This window comes from Chelonia mydas, chromosome 12 (genome assembly GCF_015237465.2).
Source record: "Chelonia mydas isolate rCheMyd1 chromosome 12, rCheMyd1.pri.v2, whole genome shotgun sequence".
NCBI lineage: Eukaryota > Metazoa > Chordata > Testudines > Cheloniidae > Chelonia > Chelonia mydas.
In genome coordinates, this window is record NC_051252.2 from 18,746,977 (window position 1) to 18,773,708 (window position 26,732).

The 26,732-nt window shown below is 41.9% G+C and overlaps 2 protein-coding genes across 4 annotated transcripts in view; one reads left to right on the top strand and one right to left on the bottom strand.

The window, feature by feature from the left end:
- The window catches only part of VPS35 (VPS35 retromer complex component), a 41,643-nt gene extending 26,349 nt beyond the window's left edge, over nt 1–15,294 (top strand). For all 3 annotated transcript variants that reach the window (XM_007059642.4, XM_043525947.1, XM_037878302.2), the window contains 9 exons: nt 4,067–4,163; nt 4,253–4,401; nt 5,915–6,122; nt 6,840–6,995; nt 8,368–8,490; nt 9,669–9,848; nt 11,223–11,462; nt 12,493–12,636; nt 14,322–15,294. In XM_007059642.4, the coding sequence (XP_007059704.2) occupies nt 4,067–4,163; nt 4,253–4,401; nt 5,915–6,122; nt 6,840–6,995; nt 8,368–8,490; nt 9,669–9,848; nt 11,223–11,462; nt 12,493–12,636; nt 14,322–14,501 (1,477 nt within the window). In that variant the 3' untranslated portion in view covers nt 14,502–15,294. The remainder of the gene's footprint in view (nt 1–4,066; nt 4,164–4,252; nt 4,402–5,914; nt 6,123–6,839; nt 6,996–8,367; nt 8,491–9,668; nt 9,849–11,222; nt 11,463–12,492; nt 12,637–14,321) is intronic.
- Nucleotides 15,295–16,858: 1,564 nt separating this feature from the next.
- On the bottom strand, nt 16,859–23,862 carry LOC102942673 (histamine H3 receptor). Its single transcript, XM_037878303.2, has 3 exons — nt 23,017–23,862; nt 22,398–22,564; nt 16,859–19,982 (listed from the first exon to the last, which is right to left on the bottom strand). Exons 1-3 carry the CDS (start codon nt 23,438–23,440, stop codon nt 19,092–19,094), a joined length of 1,482 nt encoding a protein of 493 aa, XP_037734231.1. The 5' UTR covers nt 23,441–23,862; the 3' UTR covers nt 16,859–19,091.
- Between the last annotated feature and the right edge of the window lie 2,870 nt (nt 23,863–26,732).

Below are 26,732 nucleotides of genomic sequence, written 5' to 3' on the forward strand. Positions count from 1 at the left end.
AAAAAAAAAAGAAAAAAAAATCTCTGGATTCTATGGAACTCATCAGCTGCTGACTGGTATCTAACCTTTGTCATGGTGATGGAATCTAGCAAGGAGCTACTTCTGATGTTCTGGACACCTCCTAGCCAGGATGCAGGCCAGGAATGGAAAATAAACGGTGCTGTTTGTGCTGGTGGATCACCCCTGCTTGACTGAAGGCAAAAGTAGGATGCCCATTCTCTTATTACTGGATCTGTCTTTGGCAACTCATGCTTTTGATTATAGTGTAATTGCAGCGCAAATTCAGGGGTTAATGGAAAAGCCCAGAGATTGCACCCATGGTTCTTCTCAAGTCAGATTGTGAGCAGGATTGGCTCCTTCACCGCAGACCACTCATTCGGAGTTGTCCCCCCATTTCCTCCTTCATAATAACATCTACAGGAAGCCATTGCGGGCAGATGGGAGGCAGCATGGTCAGAGATGCCAGCATTATGCAGGCAGGACCCAGCTCTACAACACATTTTGACATAAATAGTACCATTGTTCAGCTGTCCCAGTATCTGGATGATCTCAAGATGTAGAGAGGCAACTGACTGAAGCTGAACCCAGTTGAGACAGAGGGATGCTTGTGGGGAGGAAAACCTCTAGAAGTTCTAGCCCACCACACTTATCAGAACCCTCTGTTCAGGGAGTCTTACGAGAAGTGGTCAAGTTGGTTTGTAGCTTTGGGGTCCTTGACTTATTATTTCTATCCATAGTGTGCAGAAATGCTGCCTTCTGTTTTGCTGCTGGCCAGGATACTGTGGCCAGTGCTGTCGGACTGTTTCTCTACTCGGATTCTGCAGCGCTTGATATATGTTCTACTGTCATGGCCAGCTGCCTTGAGGCCACTGCAGAATCAGGAAGTGACGGTGTTTTGGCTTTCAGGGAGCTGCTTGCTCCTCTGCAAACATGCACCTGTAGCTGTGCGAAGTGTGAGGATGGGTTGATCCTGGCTCATGGACCCTTGCAGCCTCTAAACTAAATCATTGAGGCCCTTCTCTCTCCCTCGGTTGGGAAACGGAGCATGGCAAACGGACCTTTCTCACCTGCCTTTTCTGTAATAAGTCTGAGCAAACTTTGAAATCCTGTTCCAGATGTCACAAGTATTGCAGATGAGTAACTGGTTTAAAGCTTCAGAGTGGTAGCAGTGTTGGTCTGTATCAGCAAAAACAATGAGGAGTCCTTGTAGCACCTTCAAGACTAACAAATTTATTTTGGCATAAGCTTTTGTGGGCTAGAACCCACTTCATGAGATGCAGGGAGTGGAAAATACAGGAGTAGGTATAAATACATGAAAGGATGGGAGTTGCCTTACCAAGTATGAGATCAGTCTAATGAGACAATTCACTTAACAGCAGGATTCCAAGGGAGGAAAAATAACTTTTGAAATGGTAAGAGTGGCCCATTTCAGACAATTGACAAGAAGGTGTGAGTAACAGTAGGGGGAAATTAGTATTGGGGAAATTAGGTTTAGGTTTTGTCATGACCCAACCACTCCCAGTCTTTATTCAGACCTAATCTGATGGTGTCCAGTTAGCAAATTAATTCCAGTTCTGCAGTTTCACATTGGAGTCTCTTTGAAGTTTTTGTTGTTGAAGAATTGCCACTTTTTAGGTCTGTTATTGAGTGACCAGGGAGATTGAAGTGTTCTCCTACTGGTTTTTGAAAGTTATGATTCCTGATGTCAGATTTGTGTCCACTTATTCTTTTGCATAGAGACTGTGTCTAGTTTGGCCAATGTACATGGCAGAGGGGCATTGCTGGCACATGCTGATTCCATGCACACTCAGTGAGGGTGTCTCCCCCCCCCCCCCCCCCCCCCCGCAAAAGACCCCTTTTAGTGAGGCAGTGGAAGAACTCCTACGGCACAGTGGTTAGAAAGTAATTAAGTGGCATTGCTTGTGTAAGGGGACTGTTGCCCCCTTACTAACATTCAGTGTGGGTGTTTTGGTTGGCTAGCTCCCAGTACTAAAAAGGGGGACAGGTCGATGGGGAATCAGGACCCTGAGACTGACAGCCCCCAGGAACAATGGGGAGAGGCCAATGCTCCAGGTCAGCCTGAATGACAGGGCGAGCAGGTTAATCAGGGAGTCAGGAGGCCAGGGAGGTTCCGTCATCCGTGTGAGCTGGATTTGCCTGGGTCGGACAGATGGGGCTGAGCTAAGAAGAAAGCAGGGGCCCAAGCTGAGCTGGGGAGCAGAGCTGTGCCAGATCCAGAGAGCAGACTTGCCCTGGGAGCAGAGCTGCAGCAACCAGAGCCAGAGGGGTCAGAAAAGCAGCCCAGGAAGCAGGTCATTGCTGGGAGCAGAGTCACAGAAGCAGCCTGCAGAGCAGACCTGTCCTGGGAGCAGAGCTGCAGCAACCAGAGGCAGAGGGGCCAAAGAAGCAGCCCAGGGAGCTGGAGGCAGAGCAGCAGCAGCAATGCTGAGACAGAGTGGTGCAGCTTGGTCTGGAGCAGTCCAGAGCTGGGGAGACGGAGGGGGACCCTGGGCAGCGGGCCCAGCACAGGGAGACGCCTCAGCCAAGAGGCTCTGCAGGCCAGGCTTGGATCGTAACCCCCACAGGGTGGGGGCGACACTGGGAAGAAGGGTCCTACCACTTAGAGCCTGAGAGCGTGTGGCCACCACCAGAGCAAGTGTCCAACCCACAGCATCCCTGCAGCAAAGCCAGGGCCTGAGAAGAAGGCCTGGGACTTACAAGGAACAGACTGTGAACTGCCCTGATGTTCCAGGGACTCTGTTTGTGATGTTCCCTGCCACAGAGCGGATTGATGTGTTTCCTTTAACCTTTCTCATTTTCCCTTATTCTTTTTAAATTTAATTGTTGATTAAATAACTTGCATTTGCTTTAACTTGTATGTAATGGTCAGTGGGTCAGAGAAGTGCCCAGTGCAGACAGAGTACCCCGGAGTGGGGCACCCTAGCCCCTGTCCTAGGTGACCACAGCAGGGTTGGGGGTCGAGCCCCCCAGGAATCCTAGGCCCAGCCTTGCTGGGGTTACGAGGACTCTGCCAGACAGGAGAGTGGAAAGGGAGCCCTCAAGGGTAGGGAGGCCACTGGGTAAAGGAAGTGAAAGCAAGGACTCAGATCCTTTCGCTAGCCCACTTCACTGGGGTAGTGCAGAAGCCAGGAAAGTTCTCCACAAGAGAGGAACTATTCCCCCACTTACACTTGGAGCTTGGCAAAGTCTTTGTATTGTTGTTGCACAGCAGAGCAAATGTTACTGGCTTCCTGTTCTTTTTGAAGTGGTTTTTTCCCCTTCTAACACATCGTGTTCTCCCTTGTAACTTTAAATATTGAAACAGTGCTGTGAGCATGAATTGTAACTACTGGGCATAATTCCAGCTAATTACATGACATAAAGAACAGATAAACATCCCCTCTTGTCTTGCTTGCATTCTTAGCAGATGTGCATTCTCTCCATAACATGGAAATAAATTGATCACCACTGCTTCCAACCATAATCTTGTCTCCATGTTTTGCCCTGCACAAGCAGTGAAAGTCCTGGACTTGCTGATCTGACTTCTTTCATGAGTGTACAGCCAGCTGTCAATATTTATCTCCGATATACCTTTCTTTTGAGACCAGTACAGAGATTAAGTAAATGATGATGTTTTCTCACCAAATAACATGAAATAGTGGCTGCATTAGAATATGACCATTGTCTGACTGTTCTCTGCTGGGGAGGTGCAGGATGTATGCCCCATGTTTAGGAGCATGAATTCAAAAACATACTGAGGCCTCCCATTCTCCTCCTTTATTTTATTTTATTTTTCCTTGCTCCCTGTTATTTGTCACCATTCATTCTCAGTCTCTTTCCTTGGGACTAGTATTTCCCAGGCTGTGCTAGTTGTTTACTTTTATGAAGACTGCTGTGCCTTCTGATCTCTCTCTCACGAACTTCCTACTCATGTCCAGTAGGTATTAATACATTGAGTCTATGTACATGTTTTATTCCTCTTTTCTTTGTGTGTATTTAACCCTTTGTCTACCTCAAGTAAGAAGAATCTAACCTGAATGAGCTTCTTTCCTTCCTCTGTTCACAGGTTAGCTTTATTTGCTCACCGTGAAGATGGACCAGGGATCCCAGCAGATCTTAAGCTTTTTGACATCTTCTCACAGCAGGTGGCCACTGTTATACAGGTGTGTTCTGAATACAAGATGCAAATCTGGTCTTTAACAAAAAACTAGACATTTCTCTCAAATTTAACTTATGCTGTCTCAAATTTCAGTCTAGACAAGATATGCCTTCAGAGGACGTGGTGTCATTGCAAGTATCGCTTATTAACTTAGCTATGAAATGCTATCCAGATCGTGTTGACTATGTTGATAAAGTGTTGGAGACAACTGTGGAAATATTTAATAAACTTAATCTGGAGCAGTAAGTGAACACTAATTTTCTTAAGTATGAAATTTTTCTGTAGTTTTTCTGGGAGCAACTGTATTTAGTTTGGCTTTTTTAAATAACACCCTCCAAACCCCTGCTGTCAGCCAAAAAAAGAGATTGACATGTTATCTTAACTATTCATTTGTTTGGTAGACTGTAAAATGTAGTGTTATACAGGTTGATGATGATTTCAAAGGTGATGATTTGGTCTCTAAGGGTGTGTCTACAGTTAGACACTAGTGGCTGGCCTGTGCCAGCTGACTTTAACTCGTTGGGCTTAGGCTAAGGGGCTGTTGAATTGCAGTGTAGGTATTCGGGCTTGAGCTGGAGCCTGGGCTCTGGGATCCTCCCACCGTGTGGGGTCTCAGAGCCTGGGTTCCAGCCTGAGCCCGAACGATTACACTGCAATTCAACAGCCCCTTAGCCCAAGTCAGCTGGTACACGGCAGCTGTGGGTGTCTAAATGCAGAGTCGACATATCCTGAAATTACTGATGAAGACCAAGTATTGAAGAGACCCTGAATAAATTAGGTGGTTGATTGGTGCTAACCTTTATCTTAGGTACACAGATCTTTTATAAGACATTCCTGGGGGGTGGACAGCATTCAAGTTATTTTGTAGGAATACAGGATTATTCCTGAAAGAGCTATGATATGATCTTCAAGGTTTCCTTTTGGTTTCTGAAGAAAATCAACAAATGCAACTCTAGGAAGAGTTGAGGAAACACTTCACGCTGTACAGTATTAAAGTAATGTCAACAAATTTCTTAATCTCTAAAAATTACAGACTTGAATTCTTGTATTCCCGTTTACCTATGACTATTGCTAAATTGAACAGGATGCTTCTACTAGGTTAGCTCAGTTCGTGGTGTTCAGGTATCTTATTAAATACTACTTCTCAGGTCCCCTCTCTCCTGCCAGTAAATAGACAATTTATGGGCAAACCCTGCTCCCCACATTCAGGCACAGAGGACCTTGCTACAGTGGAATTGATTCCATTCTGTGAAGTGGGGGCAGGGTTTGGAAAGTCTCTATACAGGTTCACGTGACCTGCATGCAGCTGAGCTCGCTACCTTAGGGCCTCCCTTTGTACAGGTTCACAGTGATCTAATTATGTGTACTGGCCATTCCTCCTCATAAAGGGGAAGAAGAGGTGGGAGGATGGCATAGGCACGGCTGTTCTGGTCCTCCAGTTGGAATGATAGCTGTAATGCAGTTCTACTACCACTCTGGTCTGGGAGGCCAACTGCTAGTGTGTAGCCCTGCTACTTGGGATGTATGCTGGAGGCTGGATTTGTGCCTTTAACTTCCACCTTAATTGCCATCAAAGATTGCCTGTGTAGAGGGATTTTTCTGTCCCACTACAAGCAAGTGGTTGAACACATGTTGAACAGTGAAACTATATTGTTGTGAAACACTTATTTCCACCTTTAGCTTTCACTACTCCTTTTTTAATATCAGTCAACATAAGAGATTTCTAATCATTTTTTTTGTCTACTTATATTCCAGTATTGCAACAAGCAGTGCTGTTTCAAAGGAGCTAACACGACTTTTAAAGATCCCGGTTGATACCTACAACAATATCCTGACCGTTCTGAAACTAAAGCACTTCCACCCGCTCTTTGAGTACTTTGACTATGAGTCAAGAAAGAGCATGAGTTGTTACGTGCTTAGCAATGTACTGGATTATAACACAGTAATTGTCTCCCAAGAACAGGTATGAAAGGATACAGCTAAATATTAACTATCACAAACTTCAGTGTTTTTTCTGTGTCTGTGTGAAGTCTTGGAAACCAACACTAACTGACTTCATGTGGGTGGCTGGGTGTGTGTGGTATCTCAAAACCACAGTCTAACCACAGCTTAATTAGCACATGATTTTCTTTACCGTGCTTGGTAGAGTTACACTTGCCCTCCAAAATTATCTAGGTCGTCTTCACTCATCTCCCTGGTCCAGTGTGCCTAAGCCTCCAAGATGTGATCAGAGGAAATTGGCTAATTAATGAGTGGGAGTTAAGTGGGGAGGTGACTATGTAAAGTCTCTAGCTAAAAGCAGATTTACCATTAGTTTTTTTTGTTTGTTTTAATCTAAGGTATTTAGACAACTTTTTAAAAAAGTACCTTACACATATTTGAAGAGATGAAATCTACTGTTCATGCAGAGTGGGTGCTATTGTATTATGAGGGGCACCCTTCAGAGCAGGATAAAGATTCCTTAGTTTAAAATAATAATGAAGTCTCTTTTCCCAGTGTGCTTTGAGTGCTGTGAATTGCTCTTTAAGATAGTAATGTAAAGAGTTTGTGTGTTCCTGATCAGTAACTCTTTTTTGTGCTGATAGGATCTGATGAATGGGCTTGGCTCAAGTTTGTAGTTTATTACATGTTTGATACCACTCTAAGCCTGGTTGGATATGTTTTGTTGCCGCCTTTACAGGTTGATGCAATTATGAATCTGGTGTCAACACTGATCCAGGACCAACCAGATCAGCCTGCTGAAGACCCTGACCCTGAGGACTTTGCTGATGAGCAGAGCCTTGTGGGAAGGTTTATTCATCTTCTACATTCAGATGATCCTGATCAACAGTATCTGGTATGGTTTTAACACTTCCACATGCATTTCATGCTCTTCAGCATGTCACCTGTGGTAATAACTTAAACCATCATTTGTTTATAAGATACATTTTTAATGCAGCTGTAAGCAAAGGAACTAATTTTTAGATCTTAGTTTAATAATACTGATTAGGTTGGAGAGCACTTAGACTTCTCTATACACAAGTTGACTCTTGTGTAAAACTTGGTGTTGCAGAAATCCAAGAGTGATTACAGCGGTTAATATTCTGTCATATGGGCCAGGTTGTCTGAAGTGGCCTTCAGTCTTGTTTGAAATTGAAGAAACATTATCTGTGCACTGCCTTGCATCTGCCAGTGTATGCTGGGTATATGTGAACATAGAGGCAGTCAGAGAATCTATCCCCTTGTGCTATCTAGTCATAGACAACGTGCAGTATTGCCAAATCTATATGGGACAGGTGTCTACAATAAATAAAGACATGATCATGTCCTTAAATGTTAAAACCAAATGGAACAAGTAGCCCACTAGACCATGCTCCCAGAGCTTGGACTGGAACCCACGTTTTCTGAGTCTCACCATTCCTCTGCTGTCAGTAGTTGTGAAATCCTACTAGCAAAGTGTGCATCTCCTCTCCCGCTACTGCTGGCTTGCTTAGCTGTAATAGGTTGGCCTTCTCTACCAGTTTCTCAGTTAGCTCAAGTGGCAGAGGCATGTGCTGTCCATGTAAAGGCTCAACCATGCTGATGAGCCATATGGTTGTCAATGAAGTTGCCCAGGCAACCTTAATTCTGACACATCCAAACATCTGAATGCTCAGCTTTGCAACCTTAATGTTCTTTGACTTTTTTGTGTGTGAAATACTATCAATATAGGAAAGGCAGGTAAAAAGGCGACAGAAGCATCTCTTGAGATTTATTTTTACTTGTACAATCACATGTGATTGTACATGGGTGATACAAGTAGTGTGATGTGGCTTTTTTCACTATGCATGTTCCCGTTACTTCAAATGTGTTTTTTTTGGGTATTAGTAGCATTTGTATTCAAGAATTGATTTAATAAAGCCATGCAGTCAGTAAGCAGTAAACTGAATCTGGAGTACATTATCCACTTGAGTTCTCGTTCTTAGTATATACATCATGTGATCATTATAAACCCAAATAGACACTGGATCCAACTAGTTATTTTTAAACTAAGTTTAGAGAGCTGAATTTTAAATCAAAACTAAATTCACAGTGGAGGTGGTATACTAAAAATGCCACGGTAGAGAGGAGAGTTTTATGTATGGCATTAAATTGAAAAGAAGAAAATGTGCATTTTCTAAGTCCTCTTTAAGGCAAACGTGGAAATATCTCTAGGCTTACGAAAATAACTTTAGTCCTTCTCATTTTAGATTTTGAACACTGCCCGGAAACACTTTGGCGCAGGTGGGAACCAACGTATTCGTTTCACACTGGCCCCCTTGGTTTTTGCTGCATACCAGCTTGCCTTTCGCTACAAGGAGAATTCCAAAGTGGTGAGATATGCACATTTTGCGTACTTGCTTCTAGTCCTGCCCTCCTAAAAATCCTTTCTGTTTGGCTAAAGTTTACTGTGTAGTTCAAAATTTGATACAGGGTCTTAAAACCGGATTTCTTCATCTTCTTAAAGCAGATATTAAATAAGAAAGCAAATCAATTTCTCAAGCAGTCAAGAGAGAAATAAGTTTTTTTTTTTTTATTTAATCCACTCAGGTTCCTATCTAAGAAACTGTTTGCCCAAAATTTTTATGAAACAAAAATTGGATGTAAACTTGGATAGTTCTAGATTATGTTCTGAGACTGAAGGTGGCTGACTTTAATGCTCTGATATCATGCAGCGAATGATTAAGGGAGCATACTTCAGGTGACTGCAATGAAATTGCTACTTAAAATCAAGCTAGATACCTATAGCTGTAAAAGTGCATAAAGTTAAAATAAACTATCTTTAAAAATGTTAGCCCTTTTCGAAAGCAAATAATTCCTTCTTTCAGATTAATTATAATGCAGTAGTTACTAAATTGTACATACTCAAAAAAAATTCTGCAGAGTTTACTCTACTCTGGTCCCTTGAAAATTAGCAATCTCACTTCATCCAAAGACTTTTTTGTTCCAGTAAAATGTTTGTTCCACACTTTGTATGATGATGTTAATTGGTATTGGAGATGTTAGAACATTCCTCATCAAAATATTTTTAGGGTGAGCATCAAAATCTTACGTAATTTAAGATTATATTTTATAATGACCCCTGTTCACGACTCTTTTCTTTACATCATGTGCATGTTCACTGTTTTGTGGTTGGGCTGACTTGCTTGTGAGTATTAAGCATAATCACGGTAACTGCGCCCAAAAATTGGGTATACATTTCTGAAAGTCAGGCTCCAAAATGTGGTGGGGAAGGTCATATTTAGTGCTACTTTTGAACTGTCATAAATGGAAGGTTTTCTGTGAAAGACTAAGGAGAATTCTAGACCACGATACAGAAGTGCAAACAGATTTTGTGTGGTAACCTGCTCTAACGTGATTAAACATTCTGCTTTCTTAATTAGTATGCATAGCTGAGTGAGATCAGTTGAGAGAGGAAGAGAATAAGAGTAATGATCATGTTTTGATTACTTTCCTCTCCTTGCTGTTGCGATGGATTAGTCCAAGCTTTGACTTAACTGTATTTCTTTAGGATGACAAATGGGAAAAGAAATGTCAGAAGATCTTCTCGTTTGCACATCAGACCATCAGTGCTTTAATCAAAGCAGAATTGGCAGAACTGCCTCTGCGGCTCTTTCTCCAAGGAGCACTGGCTGCTGGAGAAACTGGTTTTGAAAACCACGAAACAGTGGCCTATGAATTTATGTCCCAGGTAACGATGATGTTGCTGAATATTTTTCTTCACCTGCATTGCTTTAAAAACTTGGTGTGGCTAGTTTCTTTGTTGGTTGGCTATAGAAATTAAATCCGACATTTAACTGCAAAGATCGCTGAAGGTGTGAATCTAGCAACTGATCCTCTTCAGGAAGAGACCCCTGAATCTTCCCTTTTACTCCTTCAGCCCCATGTTAAGTTTAGCTTCTCCCTGCCTGAACAAGTGCTTTAATTTAACAACTTCTGGAATACAGCAGTGCCACGTGCTGCTCCAGCAGTCCTTTCATTGGAGAATGGGGCTGCTTCTACATTAAATGCTGCTTCAGCAAGTTTTCTAAGTTTAGTCCAAAACTCCAGCTACCTGTCTGATGTGGCGCAACCCCAAGACATCTACAATAAGCTTCAGAAGTTGCAATGTTGAGTTTTCATACTGGGTCTTGCTGCTAAAATCCACAAAACTTATTTCAAATAGTCCTTTTATCTGAAAATGAACCTCATTTATTTCATAGATCCCTGTTGAATAACTCCTTGAGCTAACTTTACTGCACACTGACCAGATTACTGGAAAACAATGAATGTTTGAGGCCAACATATTCTTTCCTCTAACCCCTCCCCCCCCACCCCCCATTGCCTTGTCTTTCCAATGCCAGGTCTGGATAGCTCAGACATTCAGCATGTGCTATGCTTCACTTTCTAATTGTGGCTGGTGTGTGACTTTTAAAGTTGTGTATAGAATCTTGTTTTACGAAAGTGAGACTGATGTTGTCAGGTGTGTATGTATGTGCTCAGTCTTCTTAAATAAGAGGGTCTTTTCCTCATGAGACACTTGCATTGCCGCTTTACAAATAGTTTTAATGCTGTACATTCATGTCAGTGGGATTTACTACCCAGGGTCACTGATTTACTCCTTACTGGCTTTCTTCCCCTGTGTAATTTTACATATTCTGGACATAGAGTGGAGCCTGCACCAAGGGCCGTCTGTAATAGGAAGCTCCTTTTCTTAAGTAGCATTTTAACTAAAGGTTAAACAAAGCTTTAGTAAAGCTTCGAGAGTATTTTAAAGCTGACTTGTTGTAGACCACTAGGTTTTTCGTTTAGTTTTTTTCGTGTCTCTCTCTTAGGTAGCTTTAGACAAGCTTCCTTGTTTGGTTTTTTTTTTTTTCAGTTTCTGGCTTTCTAGCTTGGTTCTATCCATGCTGGAATTAATCTGTCCTATTTACTAAGTATTCAGCCTTAAAGTGTGTATGGAATTCCACCCACAAAGCTTCAGAGAGCTTTTAGAACACACGCTTACATTCCCTTTGCTAATATTGCGGTAAAGAACAGTAATTGTAACTTTGTTTCATCTCTTCTCTTCTCTTGGTTGTATTAGGCATTCTCTCTGTATGAAGATGAAATCAGTGATTCAAAAGCACAGCTGGCTGCAATCACCTTGATAATTGGAACATTTGAAAGGATGAAATGCTTCAGTGAGGAGAACCATGAGCCTTTGAGGACTCAGTGTGCACTGGCTGCTTCAAAGCTGCTTAAGAAGCCAGACCAGTGCCGGGCTGTAAGCACATGTGCCCATCTGTTTTGGTCTGGCCGAAACACTGACAAAAATGGAGAGGAGGTAGGAGGGCATATTCACACAAATTTTAGGTATTTTCCCACAATTTGGGTGTCTGACTCTTTCTCAAGAGTTTTGGTTTCATGTCTATGAAGACCTTAGATAAGCTATGATCCTGTAAAGTCTTTTATATTATCTATTACAAAACAACTAAATTTGACTTTCCTAAAACTTGGCTTGATGAGAACTACAAAGTAAAGTAAGCTCTGTAACTATAAAAAGTCATGAACAGCTGAATAGTGCAAATTTTGAAAAGCATGCAGTTAAGGACAGACCCAGTATTGCCTAAAATAAGTAGAAAAAACTATTGACTTTGAATGGGAGTACTAAATTAGCCACAGTGCCATACTGAAGTGTTCATTTATAGGTTTACTGAAGACTTATTTTATTGTGCATACTGCACAGGTAACTTTCAAAATGACCAAGTGGGTTCCAAAATCATTTTTTCAAACTCAAAGCAGCAATCCTTGTTGAGGACTTGACCAAGTTGCATACTTGTCTGACTTTACTGTAGTCTTGTTTCCTATGTAGAAAAGATTGTAATTACATTTTTAAAAGGGGAAAATTTAACCCTTTAATCTCATGTAGTTGAAGGGATTTTTTTCTCAAATTAAATTTTAAAGGCCCCTTCCTGCAAAGATCAAGCAACAAACTTCAGCCCAGTTAGTGACTCTTTCAGAAAGTTTTAGTATGATAAAAACTCATAGGGTTTATAACGAAAGCTTTTGCCACCTTAGCTAGAGTGGACGCCAGTAGGCAAGGGTGTACACTGATAAAATGATCTGAGACAGTAAATATAAAGCTCTTTAAAAGAAGTGTTGGGTGCATTCGTAGTTCTATCTCAAGGAGTGCTTGATTCGTCATAATAGGTGGGTGAATTTATGTAGGTTTTTGCATGTCCTTGTGCTCAGGCTATGCAAGATTCCTGGTACACAGGTGTTTTTGACTGTTGGCCACTCAGGTGTTGGTTGAAATGGTGTTGGAGGCTTATGTTTGTTCCTATATATAAACATTTTGTTTTCTCTATCTTTAGCTTCATGGAGGAAAGAGAGTAATGGAATGCTTGAAAAAGGCTCTAAAGATAGCAAATCAGTGCATGGACCCTTCACTCCAAGTTCAGCTTTTTATAGAAATTCTGAACAGATACATCTATTTTTATGAAAAGGAAAATGATGTGGTAAGTGAAGATGTAATATAGAACCATAGGATTTTTCTTTAAAATAGAACCCTGTTTGAAGTTTTTCTTACACTACAATTTATACCCAACTCTCCTAATGATGTGAGCTAAATTCATCTCATAGCACCTCTTATTTAGAATTGCTTGGTTGACAAAGTAGTGGATCAGTTATGTCTGTGAAAAAGATCCCCTTTTTTCTAAGTCATTGCAATTGCCATTTGTCTCTAGTTCCATGGAGGAAAGAGCTGTGCTGCTGTAATGTAGACGCATCTTATGTTGACAGAAGGATTGTTGGTCGATGTAGGTAATCCACCTCCCCAAGAGGCAGTAGCTAGGTCAGTGGAAGTATTCTATAGTGGAGATTAGGTTGACCTAACTATATCTCATAGGATCTGAAAATTTCACAGCCCTGGGTGATTTGTAGCTAGGTCAGCCTTATTTTTAGGTGTAGAGCAGGTTATAATATAAAATGTAGAAGTTCTTGTATTACCCATTAGCCCACTGTAAGTGAAGATGAATATAAAATAAGGAACTAAGGCTGGATAATAGTGATTTAGTAGGACTCAACTCCTAAAGTTTAACTTTAATTTAGTTGTAGATCTTGCTTGTGTGTATGTGAAAGGAGAGAGACAACTGTTAGAGGAGAATGTTGAGCTATTCTTCCTAGTGGGAGAACTGGTTCTAATTTGTTTCAGATGCAAACTTTTATTTTATCAGTAGGGCTTCTGGTATTGTACTGACTTTAAATGGATTTCAGATGCAATATGGTATGTGGTTGTGAAAATGAGTATGGGGTAACTTTGAAGTTTGTACGCTTCGTGATAATGCTACTGTGAAATCAGGTTGCATGGGTTTGTAGCCTAATTAGGTTTCAGTGGTTAACATACTTCAGAGGCTGCTTTTGTACTTAATTAACATACCCTTCCAAGATGCGCAACTTCAAAACTTAGTTTCAGAGGACCTACCTTTTCTGTGATTTATTTGAAGCATTTTCCTCTGGTTTGCCCAAACTGCATTGACACTTTCAGTAGATCCTGCTGTGAAAATCAATTCTCTTACATCTGACTACAGTGATATGCTAAATCCAATAGATTTCCAGATTTCTGTGCTGTAGTACTGTCTTGTTAAATAGTTGCTGTGCTTCACCCCAGAGGCAGCTGCACTTAACAATGGATGAAATGATTCCCTGTGTATGGCTTGTACTTTACGTAAAGGTTAGGGTGGGTTTTTGGATGAGTCTAAGGATGCTCAATTCCCATTGAATTCCAGTGAGTTGGATGCCAGACTCTTTTTTTAAGCACCACTGAGAATCCCAGACTTCAGGGACTGCTTTCTCTACAATAGAAGCTGCTCTAATTCTAAGGTTATTAGAAAAGCTGCTAGAAATAAATAAACTTGGCCCTATAATTTTTTACAAGGGATTTTAAAGTATTTTAATGTTGTTGAATTAGTCTTTGCAGACTCCTGTGAGGTAAGAAACATTGTACCTATTTTAAAGATGGGTAAATGGTGGTACAAAATCATTGTCACACAAGCCTCTGGTAGAGCTGCAAGACTACCTCTCTTGTGCCCTAACTGCACTTACTTGGAGGCAAAGTCTGTGGGTAAAAAGAACTAAGATCTCTATTAAATGTGCTCAGTTGTCATTTACTAGTAGGATTTAGCTATTTATATATTTATTGTAGGTGACAATTCAGGTTTTGAATCAGCTCATACAAAAGATACGAGAAGACCTTCCAAACCTTGAATCTACTGAAGAAACTGAACAAATTAACAAACATTTTCATAACACACTGGAACACCTGCGTTTGAGGAGGGAATCACCAGAATCTGAAGGGCCAATTTATGAAGGTCTTGTCCTTTAAAGAAGACACACTTGCACAGACATGCACACACTGTACTTATTTCTGTCTTTCCATTTACACACAGTATGTCTTTTTATTATGATAGATTTAATAGACTGTGCCTTTCAGAAATGCCAAGTTAGGTTACAATTCGTTTAAATGTGATGTGTTCAGTTCAGCACTTCCAAACACTTGTGTTCAATATGTTAACAAATTTAAAAGGTGTTCAGATTGGACCAGCAACTATAGATTTGATTATGTTAGCATGACTGGACCTGTTTCTTTAAAATTCATGTGACATGTTAGGGCTCTTCTATTCCAAGTTATGACCTATCTTTTCTGTCTCTGTTCACTGTCGCTTCTGTAGCACTATGGAACTCTAACCTGACAGTGGCTATCCATCTCAAAGTGATCTGATTTTTTTTTTCTTTAATAGAGCGTTTGATTTTGGGGGCTATTGTTTGTTGGGTTCTGCTTGAGCTTTTCTTTTAGTGCAAGTTAAGTCTAAGTGTAATATTTTCCCTAAAAACTAGAATATATTAATGCATGTTTAGAGAGTTTTAAAACACCATGCTCAGAAACAAAAGTTATATTTTGCATATTAGGGCTCTGTGACATTCAGTGAGGGCCAGTACTGTGCACAGGGCGTATTTATCAAGATAATTTTGTTCCAAATAGTATAAAAAAAATAGAGAAATTGTGATCTATATAGTATATGTATAACCATTGTAAATTTAGGGGAAAATGCATTACACAAGTTTATTCAGTATCATGATTTTGCACCATTGAAACAATAAAGTTGCTATTAACTCTGGTTTTATGTCTAATGTCTGCTGTTGCATTTAATGTTTGTTACAATAAAAGCAAAAGTAAATTTCTTGAATCACAGGTGGGGTCATAAAATCTAAGTGCGTTTAACTCAAACTAATGGGGAGAGCATACACTGGTGTTTCAGTGAATACAGATGGCAGGATTATAAAATGGCTACCTAACATCAGAATTCAGCCAAGAAACACTAACACTTAACAAGCATCTGGCTGAAAGTTTGTGTGTATATATTTTGTTTTATAGAATACCTATTGTGAGATCTGTCATACAATAAAATACCCCACTAGAATTTAAAGGAAGTACACAGCCTGATAGCCTTCAGCCAAAATACCCTATCCATTAAGGGGTGAGGAAAATTAAAAGTAGATCAGGAGGCTTACAAAATTGGCTAATGGGCTAGCTGCTAGTCAGTCTAAGAAACTGGTGGTCTCATTCTGCAACAGAATTTCACTAAAAATTCTGTCCTCTGCCTGATCCTGACTCAATTTAAGGACTAATAGTCCCAGCGTCTACCAAAAACTGTTTTATTAGCCTTGTACAAATAGCAGCAGCGGACCCATTTGGGCAATTAGTATAGAAGTCTATGTTGACATGCTGATGCATGTGGGAGAACATCACCTATAAATCTCTGGCAATCCAGGCAACTGATTTGATACTGCAGATTATGTGCTATGGTGATGGGTGCCTTTATTAAATGTATTATTTCTTAATAGTGGAGCTCTGGAAAGGATACCTTATGCTGTGCCTCAGTATCTGCAAGAGATACACTGATTACAAATCACCAGTTGTGCCCTCTATGGAAAAGTTTACTGTTGGCGTCTTTTGGCCTTCCAAGAACAGTCTGTCTACAAACTTTCATGCTAGAAAGCTGTGAACATAACTTCTATTCTGTAGCGCTAGCGAATCTTCAGTCTAAAAAGTTTAGTGAGTCATCTTTATCGTAAGAGTTTGTAGGTGATGGTGGTGTGGAGCTAAGACATATGAGCCACCCTTTGTTTTACAGTATAGACCCTATCCTGCTCCTAGGAGTCCTAAAGGCCCATCTGCTAGATCTTCATGAAGCATATCCAAGTGAGCACAATTAACAGAGTCTTGGGAATAGGTCCATTTTACCATGTCCCCTTCTGTTTCCAAAGTAACCATGTATGCTGGAACCAGGCTGCTGCTATAAGTATTAAGTAGGCTATTTTATGACTTAAACAATTCATTTAATAAAACTTATTAAAAAAAAAAAAAAGTTTACTGTAAGTAACAGATTTCAGAACAGTGGTTCACAGGCCGCATATAATACAAGATGGGTCTTAACAGCTGATTAACATGTGTGTCTGCTATCGTAATGGACAAATATGAATACTGATATTCACCTACTGATTTTTTTTCAGTTTGTCAATGGGGAAGTAGTTGCAAAACAACACAGGATGCTCATGGGGGGACATTGTCCTGCAAGCTAAGAAACTGATCCTTTCATGGGTTTCACTGCTCAGATCAGTGTGCTTAAAGTGTAGAAGATGTGACTGGCATTCAGTGTGTCCAGCGATATTTGACTTGTCCCATTGAGGTGAAGGGAGAAAGATGAGAGAACTGAAGAGGTAAAAAGCCAAATCATGCTTTCACCTCTCCAATTAACGCAGACACACCTGAACGCAGCAGAACCACTGCAGTATCTTTCTGTGGGCCTGGGGAGCATGCTGTGGAGCTCTGTCTTCTGTGGGTGCTTCCTGCATTTCACTCTCACAGATCGGTTTAGGAGGGCAAGAGTAGTGGGACTGGTATTTCATAGGCCTGGAAGGGAACAGGACAAAGTATTATGTAGACGAGCTACACAACTATCTCATTGGTTATGGAGTGGCTATGCGCTGACATTCCATGGCTGGTCATTCTCTCTCCCCTGCCTGCCTCAATGCACAGCATGGCTGTTTTCTAGGGACAGGATTTGCTCCAAATAATATAAGTGCTTGACTGGTAGTGTATCCCATACGAATATTTGAGAAAAGGAGATTTTTTTCAATGTCTTTTTTTCCTATTGCCATCTCCTAAGCCCCGCCCGGGTAGAGACTCTGCGGAGAACAGTCTTCGCTGGATAAGATGGGGATGGGAGGGTAGGAGGTGGACTTGAATAAAAGATTAGTAAGGATTTGTATTGGGCCTAATGTGTCAATAGTTTCACTTACCACTGGTAACTTTCTGATGGGCCATTGGACACAGTCTTTAAAAAAGGCAAACCATTTTTATTTGCAAAAGGATGTACATTTTGAAGGATTCAGACTGCATGTTTATATTTTTTACTTTGTTTTATTTTGGGGGTGTTTCCCTGGATTTTCACTGAATGTGTCTGATCTGACTGTATATAACTAGGCTTTGAAAGATTTGAGTGTTTTTAAAAATGAATTTCAGCCAATATCTGTTTGTCTAAACATATTTTCATTCACTTAAAATCTTGCAGTAGCAGGAAATCAATTTTAGTCTAATACTAATTTTTATTTGAGACCATCATTGTGGATAGTGAGATGCATAAAAACATTTAGGATCACTTTAAGCACTGTTCATAGATTTAAAAAGATGCCTGTAGGGTAAATATATACTGTTATACTACCACATGTAATTGGAGCACATGTTTATATTTCTCTGCAACTTTGACCCTAATGCCCATTGACATTATGCTGGACTCTGTACTAACAGACTGCTAACATGACAAAATAGCAAAACTAAAATTAGACTCTTATGAGCCCACATTTTTCTTCCTTCTATTAATCTCTTCTCTCAATAGCCCCAAAATAAGCCACATCAACATTCATATTTAGAGTAGTACACATTTCCATATACCCATCCAGTGTTGTTAACTCTTAAACCTTCCTGTTACTTATCAAATACATTTTATTCATTCGTGATTGTTCTCTATTCACTTTAGTTTTATAGACTTACATAGGTATAAAATAGGCTGCTGTTTTTTTGGTATGGCATTATACACAAGCAAGAGTACGATGGTGTGATATTCTTTTTAAGAACACGCACAGATATTTGGTCCCCTATCCAAAACTCACTTCAGCCAAGGAAGATTTTAGTGAATTTTGAATTAGGTCCTTAGTGCAGCATTGTTTATAAATGTACATACAGTAATTTGGTGCAATACTGCTTACACGTTGATAAGTCCACACACAGCTTACCTTTTCTTAAACTTTCTCTGTACATTTTGATTATTTTAATGGAGGGATAAATCAGTGGATGGATAAAAATACTGTAAATTTAACCAGTTCCTTCTGAAAAATACATCTTTTTTTCAAACTTGACTCTATTTTTTAACTTACATTAATTCTTGCAGTATTTTTACTTTCTGTACTCTGTATTTTTATGGCCTGCAGATGTCGTCTACACTTTATCATTGCAAAGTAATTAAAGGGAATTTTATCAGGTTATAGATCATATTTTAAGAAAAAATCCTAACCTGTTAACACCTGAAAGTATTAAAGGTGAAAGACTTTGCAAACTCTTACTTTACTTTTTTCACAGGAATGCTGTTTGCCTTTTTGCATGTCATTCTGCTTTGAATGAAAACAGACTAGATAGGGTCACTTTCTGGTTGTGATGCATTAGCATCGCAATGTTATAAATCTTTCTCTGATTTATTTGTATTTTTATTGATCTTTAAATTCTCCTAAGTCTACCCTGACTTAAAGTAAGCAGGGGTAGTCCTAATTCATGGACCTAAACCAAAGCAGCACCAGTAGGTTCCTTTTAGAAGCAATTAGTGTTTCTACATAACAAGCTCATTTTTCTTATATAATTTTACATAAAAATGTGGGGATGAATTTTAGCCTTACCAGGACACAGCAGTTTTATAAAAGCTTTTCTAAAGCTCATGTGGCACAGTGGGTATAAAACAGGGTTAATAGCTGAGTTCAGCCACAGAAGCCAAAATGAAGTCTCGTAGAGAGAATGATGCACACATTGCCCATGACAAGCTGCTCTAATGATCATCAGAAGTGTATAAGGAGCCCAACACAAACCAAACACACAGACAATAATTGCTAAAGACTTGGCTACTCGTTTGTCCCGGGAAAGTCTAACTCTGTTTGCCATGCTGTTGGCAATATCTGTTCTTCTTGTGGTGTTGCAAACGTTTTCTATAGCTTTGTAAAGACTGCCCCTGGGTTCTTTAGTTTCAACATCCACCTGTAAGGGTGGTAAATCTTGACCGACATTAAAATCTAGCGACTGGTTATCAAGTTTACATAAGCTGAGCTTTGAACTGCAGGGTCTAGTGGGTGAAAGGCTACTTGCTCTTCTTTTCTTATCTCTCTGTCTGTCAGTAGGTTTTACAAAAAATATTACATGCTCTCTTTTTTTCCCTTGGAAACTTGTTTCACAGTCCTCTTGATCAGGTGCTAGGTTTTCATTTCTCATGGGAGTGCGTTTCCTTATGTTGATGTAAATGCTTAAGTTAAAGTATGTAACGCTAATGAAAGGTGTAAAGAATTCAATAGTGGAAGCAATCATTAGGAAATACCAATTGTAGAAGAATTCAGCATAGCACTCTCCTTCAGGGAGGATAGTTTTTTGAGCAATATACTCCCAACTGATGATGGCTGGTCCATAGAGAAGAAAAGCTGCAATCCATACGATTATCATCTTTAAAATGGCATTTCTAGTCATCCCCTTCTGAGCTCTGTAACTCACCTAAGCAATGAAAAAAGTAACAAATGATGATCATGCTCCCCAGAACAATCCAATAACCTATAACTACAATGTTAAGGATTCCTGTTTTATTTTTGTTGTATGTGCTGGGCACACAAAAACGAAAAACTTTCCTTACTAAACACATTGTAACAAACCAAAGCTATTCCTGCCACTCCCTTTCCAACACCCACCATTTAATAAAATAGACATCCTTCTAGCTGTTTGCTTGTCCATGTTCTGTGCAAAAAGAATTGCACCTTGCACCATTCCTAAGAGCTGCTAGACTAAGGCTGTTGCGGACTGCACGAAACATATGAATTCTTGAGGAAAGGATCCTACTTCTAGCCCCAGTCAGAGGTTGCATGTGTGTTGCTGTAGCTGTGATGCCTGCTTGTGGGATATTGTGGGAGTGAATTTTTGTTTCTTAGTTTTTATATTTTCTCCTGTGGCATTAGTTAAGTAACTTGTATTACATTTCCAAGTGATGAGTTTACAGAACACCTCCGTACACACTTACTAAACTGTAGGAAAGGCTGTAATGTTTAATTTTGGTATGACAGGTTATGATCACCAAAAATTATTAGGTTCCCACATGTCTTCCAAATATTAGTGCCTCAGTCTGTGACTTGTAATAAACTGGATATGAAAATCAATAAGTTGGGAAATCTTCCTGCTTCCCAAACAAAATCAGAAAGAAAAGCAATGACATGAAGGACAAAAGGAAAACTTGGCCAGGCAAGAAGGTGCATGCTATTTCTGCAAAATGACTGTTCTCAATCCACAATGTGTATTTCAGTGAACGCCCAAATACTGAGAGAATTGAGGGCTATAGCAAAGGGGGGACGGGGTCAGAAACCTGAATTGTAATCAATGTTTCCTCTAATTTTTGACAGGCCCTGTGCACAAAAAAATTCTGTGCAAATTGTTGACAGGCCGTGTGTGCAAAAACTTTCTTCTGTGTAAATTATTGTGCTTCTGTGTAAATTTGTGTGCGGGCAGTGTTTCACTGTGTGCGGGGTTTAGGATCTGTGGGCGTGTGCGCACACACACACACACACACACACACACACTTCAGAGGGAACAGTGATTGTAATCCTATGCTGGTCCTTGACTTGCTATAAAATGAAGGAGAGGGAACTTCCCTGCTTCACATGCCTGTTGTGGCCTTTAATTAGTATTTGTGTCATGGCTTGCACAGGCAAGTACAACTGCTTCTTTGGCCTGGTCTACACTATGAGTTTAGGTCGAATTTAGCAGCGTTACCTCGATTTAACCCTGCACCCGTCCACATAACAAAGCCCCCCCCCTTTTTTTTACTTAAAAGGCTCTTAAAATCTTTTTCTTTACTCCACCACCAATGAGGGGATTAGCACTGAAATTGGCCTTGCTGGGTTGAATTTGTGGTAGTGTGGACGCAATTCAACGGTATTGGCCTCCAGGAGCTATCCCAGAGTGCTCAATAGTGACCGCTTTAGACAGCGCTCTTGACTCAGATGCACTGGCCAGGTAGACAGGAAAAGGCCTGCCAACTTTTGAATTTCATTTCCTGTTTGGCCAGTGTGGCAAGCTCCCCTGCACAGGTCACCATGCAGAACCCATCAGCACGGGAAACCATGCAGTCCCAGAATCGCCCAAGAGCTCCAGCATGGACGGAACGGGAGGTATGGGATCTGATCACTGTATGGGGAAACGAATCTGTGCTGGCAGAACACTGTTTGAAAAAATGAAATGCCAAAACATTTGAAAAAATCTCCAATGGCATGAAGGATAGAGGCTGTAACAGGGACCCGTAGCACTGCGTGTGAAAATTAAAGAGCTCAGGCAAGCCTACCAAAAAACCAGAGAGGCAAACAGCTGCTCCGGTTCAAAGCCACAGACATGCTGCTTCTATGATGAGCTGCATGCCATTCTAGGAGGTGCAGCCACCATTACCCCAACCCTTGGGGGACACACAATCAACTGTATAAAAACATTTTCTAAAAAACTAACTTCTATAAATTTGACCTAATTTCAAAGTGTAGACATACCCTTTTGTGAACGAGACTACACCTCTCTGCCCTTGTTCTAACCCAGCTTCCAGGCGACTAATCTGCGTCCCTCTGTAAACTGTTAAGGTTCAAGTTCCTCCTAAATTGAAGACTCAAACCAAACCACTCTAAGCTTTGCTTTGTTTTGCTAAGGTAGCATTCAGTCCCCGTGAGCTGGCTGGAGCATGGTTGGCAAGCAGTGGTAATGCAGACCGTGCTGACTAGGCGAGGTAGTGACAGCCTCAAAAACCCACATTCTCTTTTGCATTTATTAGCATGTCTGATCTCATCCTTTTTAACCCAGGAGTCTCCCCCTAAGCTCCAGGCTGAGCGCGGCAGCAGCTGGGGCGTAGAGCTCCAGTCATGGTAGAAGGGCTCTGTCCCTTACCGCTTTGGTAACGGAAATGAATCTGTCGAAGCTGATGAGGACAATGTTGAAGACGGAGGCGGTGCACACCAGGTAATCCACCACCAGCCAGAGCTTGCACAAGCCCTTGCCGAACTTCCACTCGCCCGTCAGCACGTAGGGGATGTAGAGAGGGATGCAGAAGCCACCTGCGGACAGAGAGCTCAGCGCCGCAGGAGCACACCGGTCCCTGGCCCCGCGTACTCCTGTGTTACAACGCCCGGCACCTCCACCGGGGCAGGACCCACCCGTTGAATGGCAGCTGGCTGGGGTTGCGCCGCGGCTTGCAGCCTGGCTCCCTGTCGCCCTGGGAAAGGCGGGGTCGTGTCTGCACGCGCCCTGCCCCCCGGGCGTTAAGCCGAGGGACTTAACCTGAGGACAGACCCAGCTGGGCACCTTGCTGCCCCGCTCCCTGCCCCGTCCCGGGAGCGCTCCCTACCCCGGCTGCAGCGCCCAGGGACTAGCTCTCTCTGCGCGCTCCGCATCGCCCGGGGGTCCCAGCGCGGGCCGGGCCCTGCCCCCGGCCGTCCCAACCAGCCCGCGCCCCGCAGCCTGTCCCGGGGCCCGGCTCCCGCGGGCGCGCCGCCGGCGCAGAACTCACCCACGAGGAGGTCGGCGAGGGCCAGGTTGAGGAAGAAGAAGTTGCCCTGGGTGCGGAGGCTCCGGTCCACCACGAAGGCCAGGATGACCAGCGCGTTGCCCAGCACGGTGGCCAGCACCAGCAGCCCCATGAGCGCGGCCAGCAGCACCGAGAGGCCGGCGGAGAACTGGCCGTGGTGCTGAAGCAGCTGCCCCGCGCCGGCCGCGCACGCGTTGCCCAGCGCCTCCGGGCGGCTGGAGAGGTTGAGCCAGGGCAGGTCCCCGGGCGTGGCTGCTGCGCTGGGCGGAGGGCGCGGCAGGGCACAGGTACGCGCCATCCCGGCCAGACCCGGGAAGCCGCTCGCTGGGCGCTGCCGGCTCGGAGGGCGAGTCGGGCTCTGGAGCCTCTGCGCGAGCTGCTGGAGCAACTCCAGGGCGGGCTGCATCCCCCGCCCCGTCCCCTCCTCCACTGGCCGGCCGGCGGGAGGCGGGGACCGGCAGGAGGGAGTGTGGGAGTGGGAGCAGCGCAGGGACTGGGCACAGAGGAGTGGCCCCCCTGGTCCCGCTCGGCCCCCCTGGTCCCGCTCGGCCCTGAAGCGGCAAAGTCGCCAGCTGAGGAGAGCAGCCCCGCCGCGCGGCGGTGAGCCGCGTTCCCGCCCGCAGTGAGCGCGCTCAGCCTGAGGCGGGCTGTGAGTTGCTTAGGCGGTACAACCCCCCTCATATCCCAGCCCCCGCCTGCGTCTGTTCCACGCCTTAGCGCAGCCCGGGGCCGGCCACGGGTGATCTGAGAGGGCAGGTGCTCAGGACTTCCTAAAAGTCAGACCCCCTTTAATGGGTCCCGCCTGGGGCGCCCGAAACCTGAGGCACTGCAAATCATTGGCCAGAATCTGTCCAGGTCGGGTCCCGTCAGATTTCTGGCCTCACAGACTTCGAAAGCGGTTCCTGAGTTTACTAGGATCTTATGGTGTCAGTCAGAGTGGGGGAAATGATAGAGTGTCATGAGACACATTTTGGTCTCTATTTGTCATTGCCTTTAACTTGGAACCCCAGGCTCTTCTATTCAAAGAAATCTCTAGTCTATCCAGGAAACATACTGAATAGCTGTCCACAAAGTTAGGGAGCCAGTAACCAAAAGTTACTTCAATGAATCGTTCATGTTGCCCAGAAGAAGACTGCAAAATCCTGGTGTAGATGACTTTTGCTCTATTTTTAGCTCTTTTCACAATGCTCAGGATGGAAGTCTTAGTTTCTTTTCTGTTCAGTACTATGAAATACCAACATGGAGCAACCTTTTTAAGGGCTTTTGAGTAGTCAGCAACTGTGTTATACAAGGCTAGTGATTTAAGCAGCCACTGAAAGATATTTGAAGATGACATTGAACTAACACTTTTAGTTAGTCTCACACAATAGGCTAGAACAATGTGCCTTGCTGAAGCCCTTCCAATTACCCTGGCGGTGTAAAGGGAAAATGTGAAAAAATGATTTATTTGTACACAAAAGAGAAAATAGACCAGGCAGAAAGGAAATCAAAAATTCCAGAGCTGACGCTTTGGGAAGCCAAGAGCAATTATTGTTTGAAAAATGCTTTTTATTTGACAATCAGTTTTATGTTGGGCTTTGTTACAAAAGACATTGTATTTGACAATGTTTTAGGCTGCACTTTCTGTTTAAGTGCCCAATCCTGCTTCCACTGAAGTGAATGTCACTAGATTCAATGGAAGGAGGATTGGGTCAGAATGGATTGCTCTAGAGAACCCACAACATCTATTGAAGTCCACTGTGATTGAAGGTATATATCCGTTTAATGGGTGAAATCCTACTCATCTCAACTCATGTGAGTTGTCCTACTAAGTTCTGCCCTAAGATACATGCATACAACTCTGCTTTCATTAGTGAGAGTTACACACTTCTCAAAGGACAGGGTTTTTTGTCCCTTTGACTCCAGTTGGCCCATCTTTGTAATTAAGGCAAGCAGCGTTTGGCCAAAGACAATTATTGGAGGCACTTATTCCTTGCACGCCATTGCAGAGTGGATAAACATCTCTCTCTCTTTTTTTAAAAAAATAAAAAATAGAGATTTGCATAAATCTGCAGTTTGCAATAACAAAATTCAAAAGCAATTGACTGACACTGAAGAACAAGCTAGTCATATAGATATCAGGGGAAGCAAACAAGAAAAGCTGTTTTAATAAATTGCCTAATCTTTAATAACACAAACTGGCCCCTTTTCACAGAGAGAATACTCCCAAAGCTAGCTTTTATCAACATTGGGAATAAAAATTCCATGACAGTTCCACAGCTGGTGTAAATCAGCATAACTACACAATGGAGTTATTTCTATTTACATCAGCTTGAGATCTGGTCCTCCAAGTTTATGCTGATATTGAGGCTGAAGTGTAATATGTACAAGTAAAGTACCCTTTCTATATGCTTCTGTATCTTTCTCTTTCTAAAGCAAATAAATAAAATCACACAGTGAAAAAGGGAGGGAAACAAACAAACAAATAAAAGAAGGTTTAAAAGGATGTTGAAAAATTGGAGAGAGTGCACAAAAGAGCCACAAAAATTATTCAAGGGCTGGAAAAAATGCCTTACAATGAAATATTTAAAAGAGCTTAATCTGTTCAATTTATCAAAAATAAGACTCAGAGATAGCTTGATTATGGTGTATGAGTATCTTCAAGGGGAGACTATACCAGGAACAATGGGATCTTTAATCTAGCATGGAAAGGCATAACAAGAACCCAGGGCTGGAAGCTGAAGACAGACAAATTCACTTTAGAAATAAGGCACACATTTTTAATAGCGAGGGTTATTGACCATTGTGACAAACTATCAAGTGGTGGTTTATCCATCATTTTGCTTTCAAACCAAGACTGAATGACTTTCTTGAAGGTATGCTTTAGCCAAACACAAGTTTATACTTTAGTTAAATACAAATTATTGGGTTCAATACAGGGGTAATGGGTTGACATATAATGGCCTGCGATATACATGAGATTAGACAAGATGATACAATGGTCCCATCTGACCTTAAATTCTAAGTCTATGATTAAGGTAGTTTTAATAGTGATTATTACCTGATGTTGGGCCTGCCTGGCTCCTGTTTTCATTAAGACCAATGGGAATTTTCATTGACTTCAATATGCATGAGATCAAGCCCATTGATAATTTCTGCTGATTATGCTATTGAGCATAAAATACATGGAGACAGCACAAAGTTACGAAGAAGAGAAAACAAGACTCCCAGTCATAAAGAAAAGAGAAGGATTTTTTTTGGTGTTTTTTCATAAATAATTGCTATATTCTTCAACTCATTATGCATACCTTGATTTTCACATAGTACAGAGAGATCAGTGCACATTTCTGCAGTGTATAACCTGAAGTCAGATTTTTGAGATTCTCACTGGTTCACACTGGTTAATCACCTCTTGATTCTCCTTTAGTACTAACCGTTTAAAGAGACATGATGGCCACAGCTATTAAAGATTTTTCCCAGAAAAGTGAAGTATTACTCCACATTTTTTGCTCTGTGTAGAGTTTTTTTTTTTTTTTTTAGACCCCGATAATGCTCCCTGAAGTCTTCAAGCTCTGCTAAGAACAAACACATGCTAGATGCACAGCATGCTCAGAATGGCAGATTTTGCTAATACAGATTTCAAACACTTTCTCATTTTCCTGTAAATTGAAAGGTTATCTCTCATGTGTAGTGAGTTATTATACTGTTCCTTTCCCTGT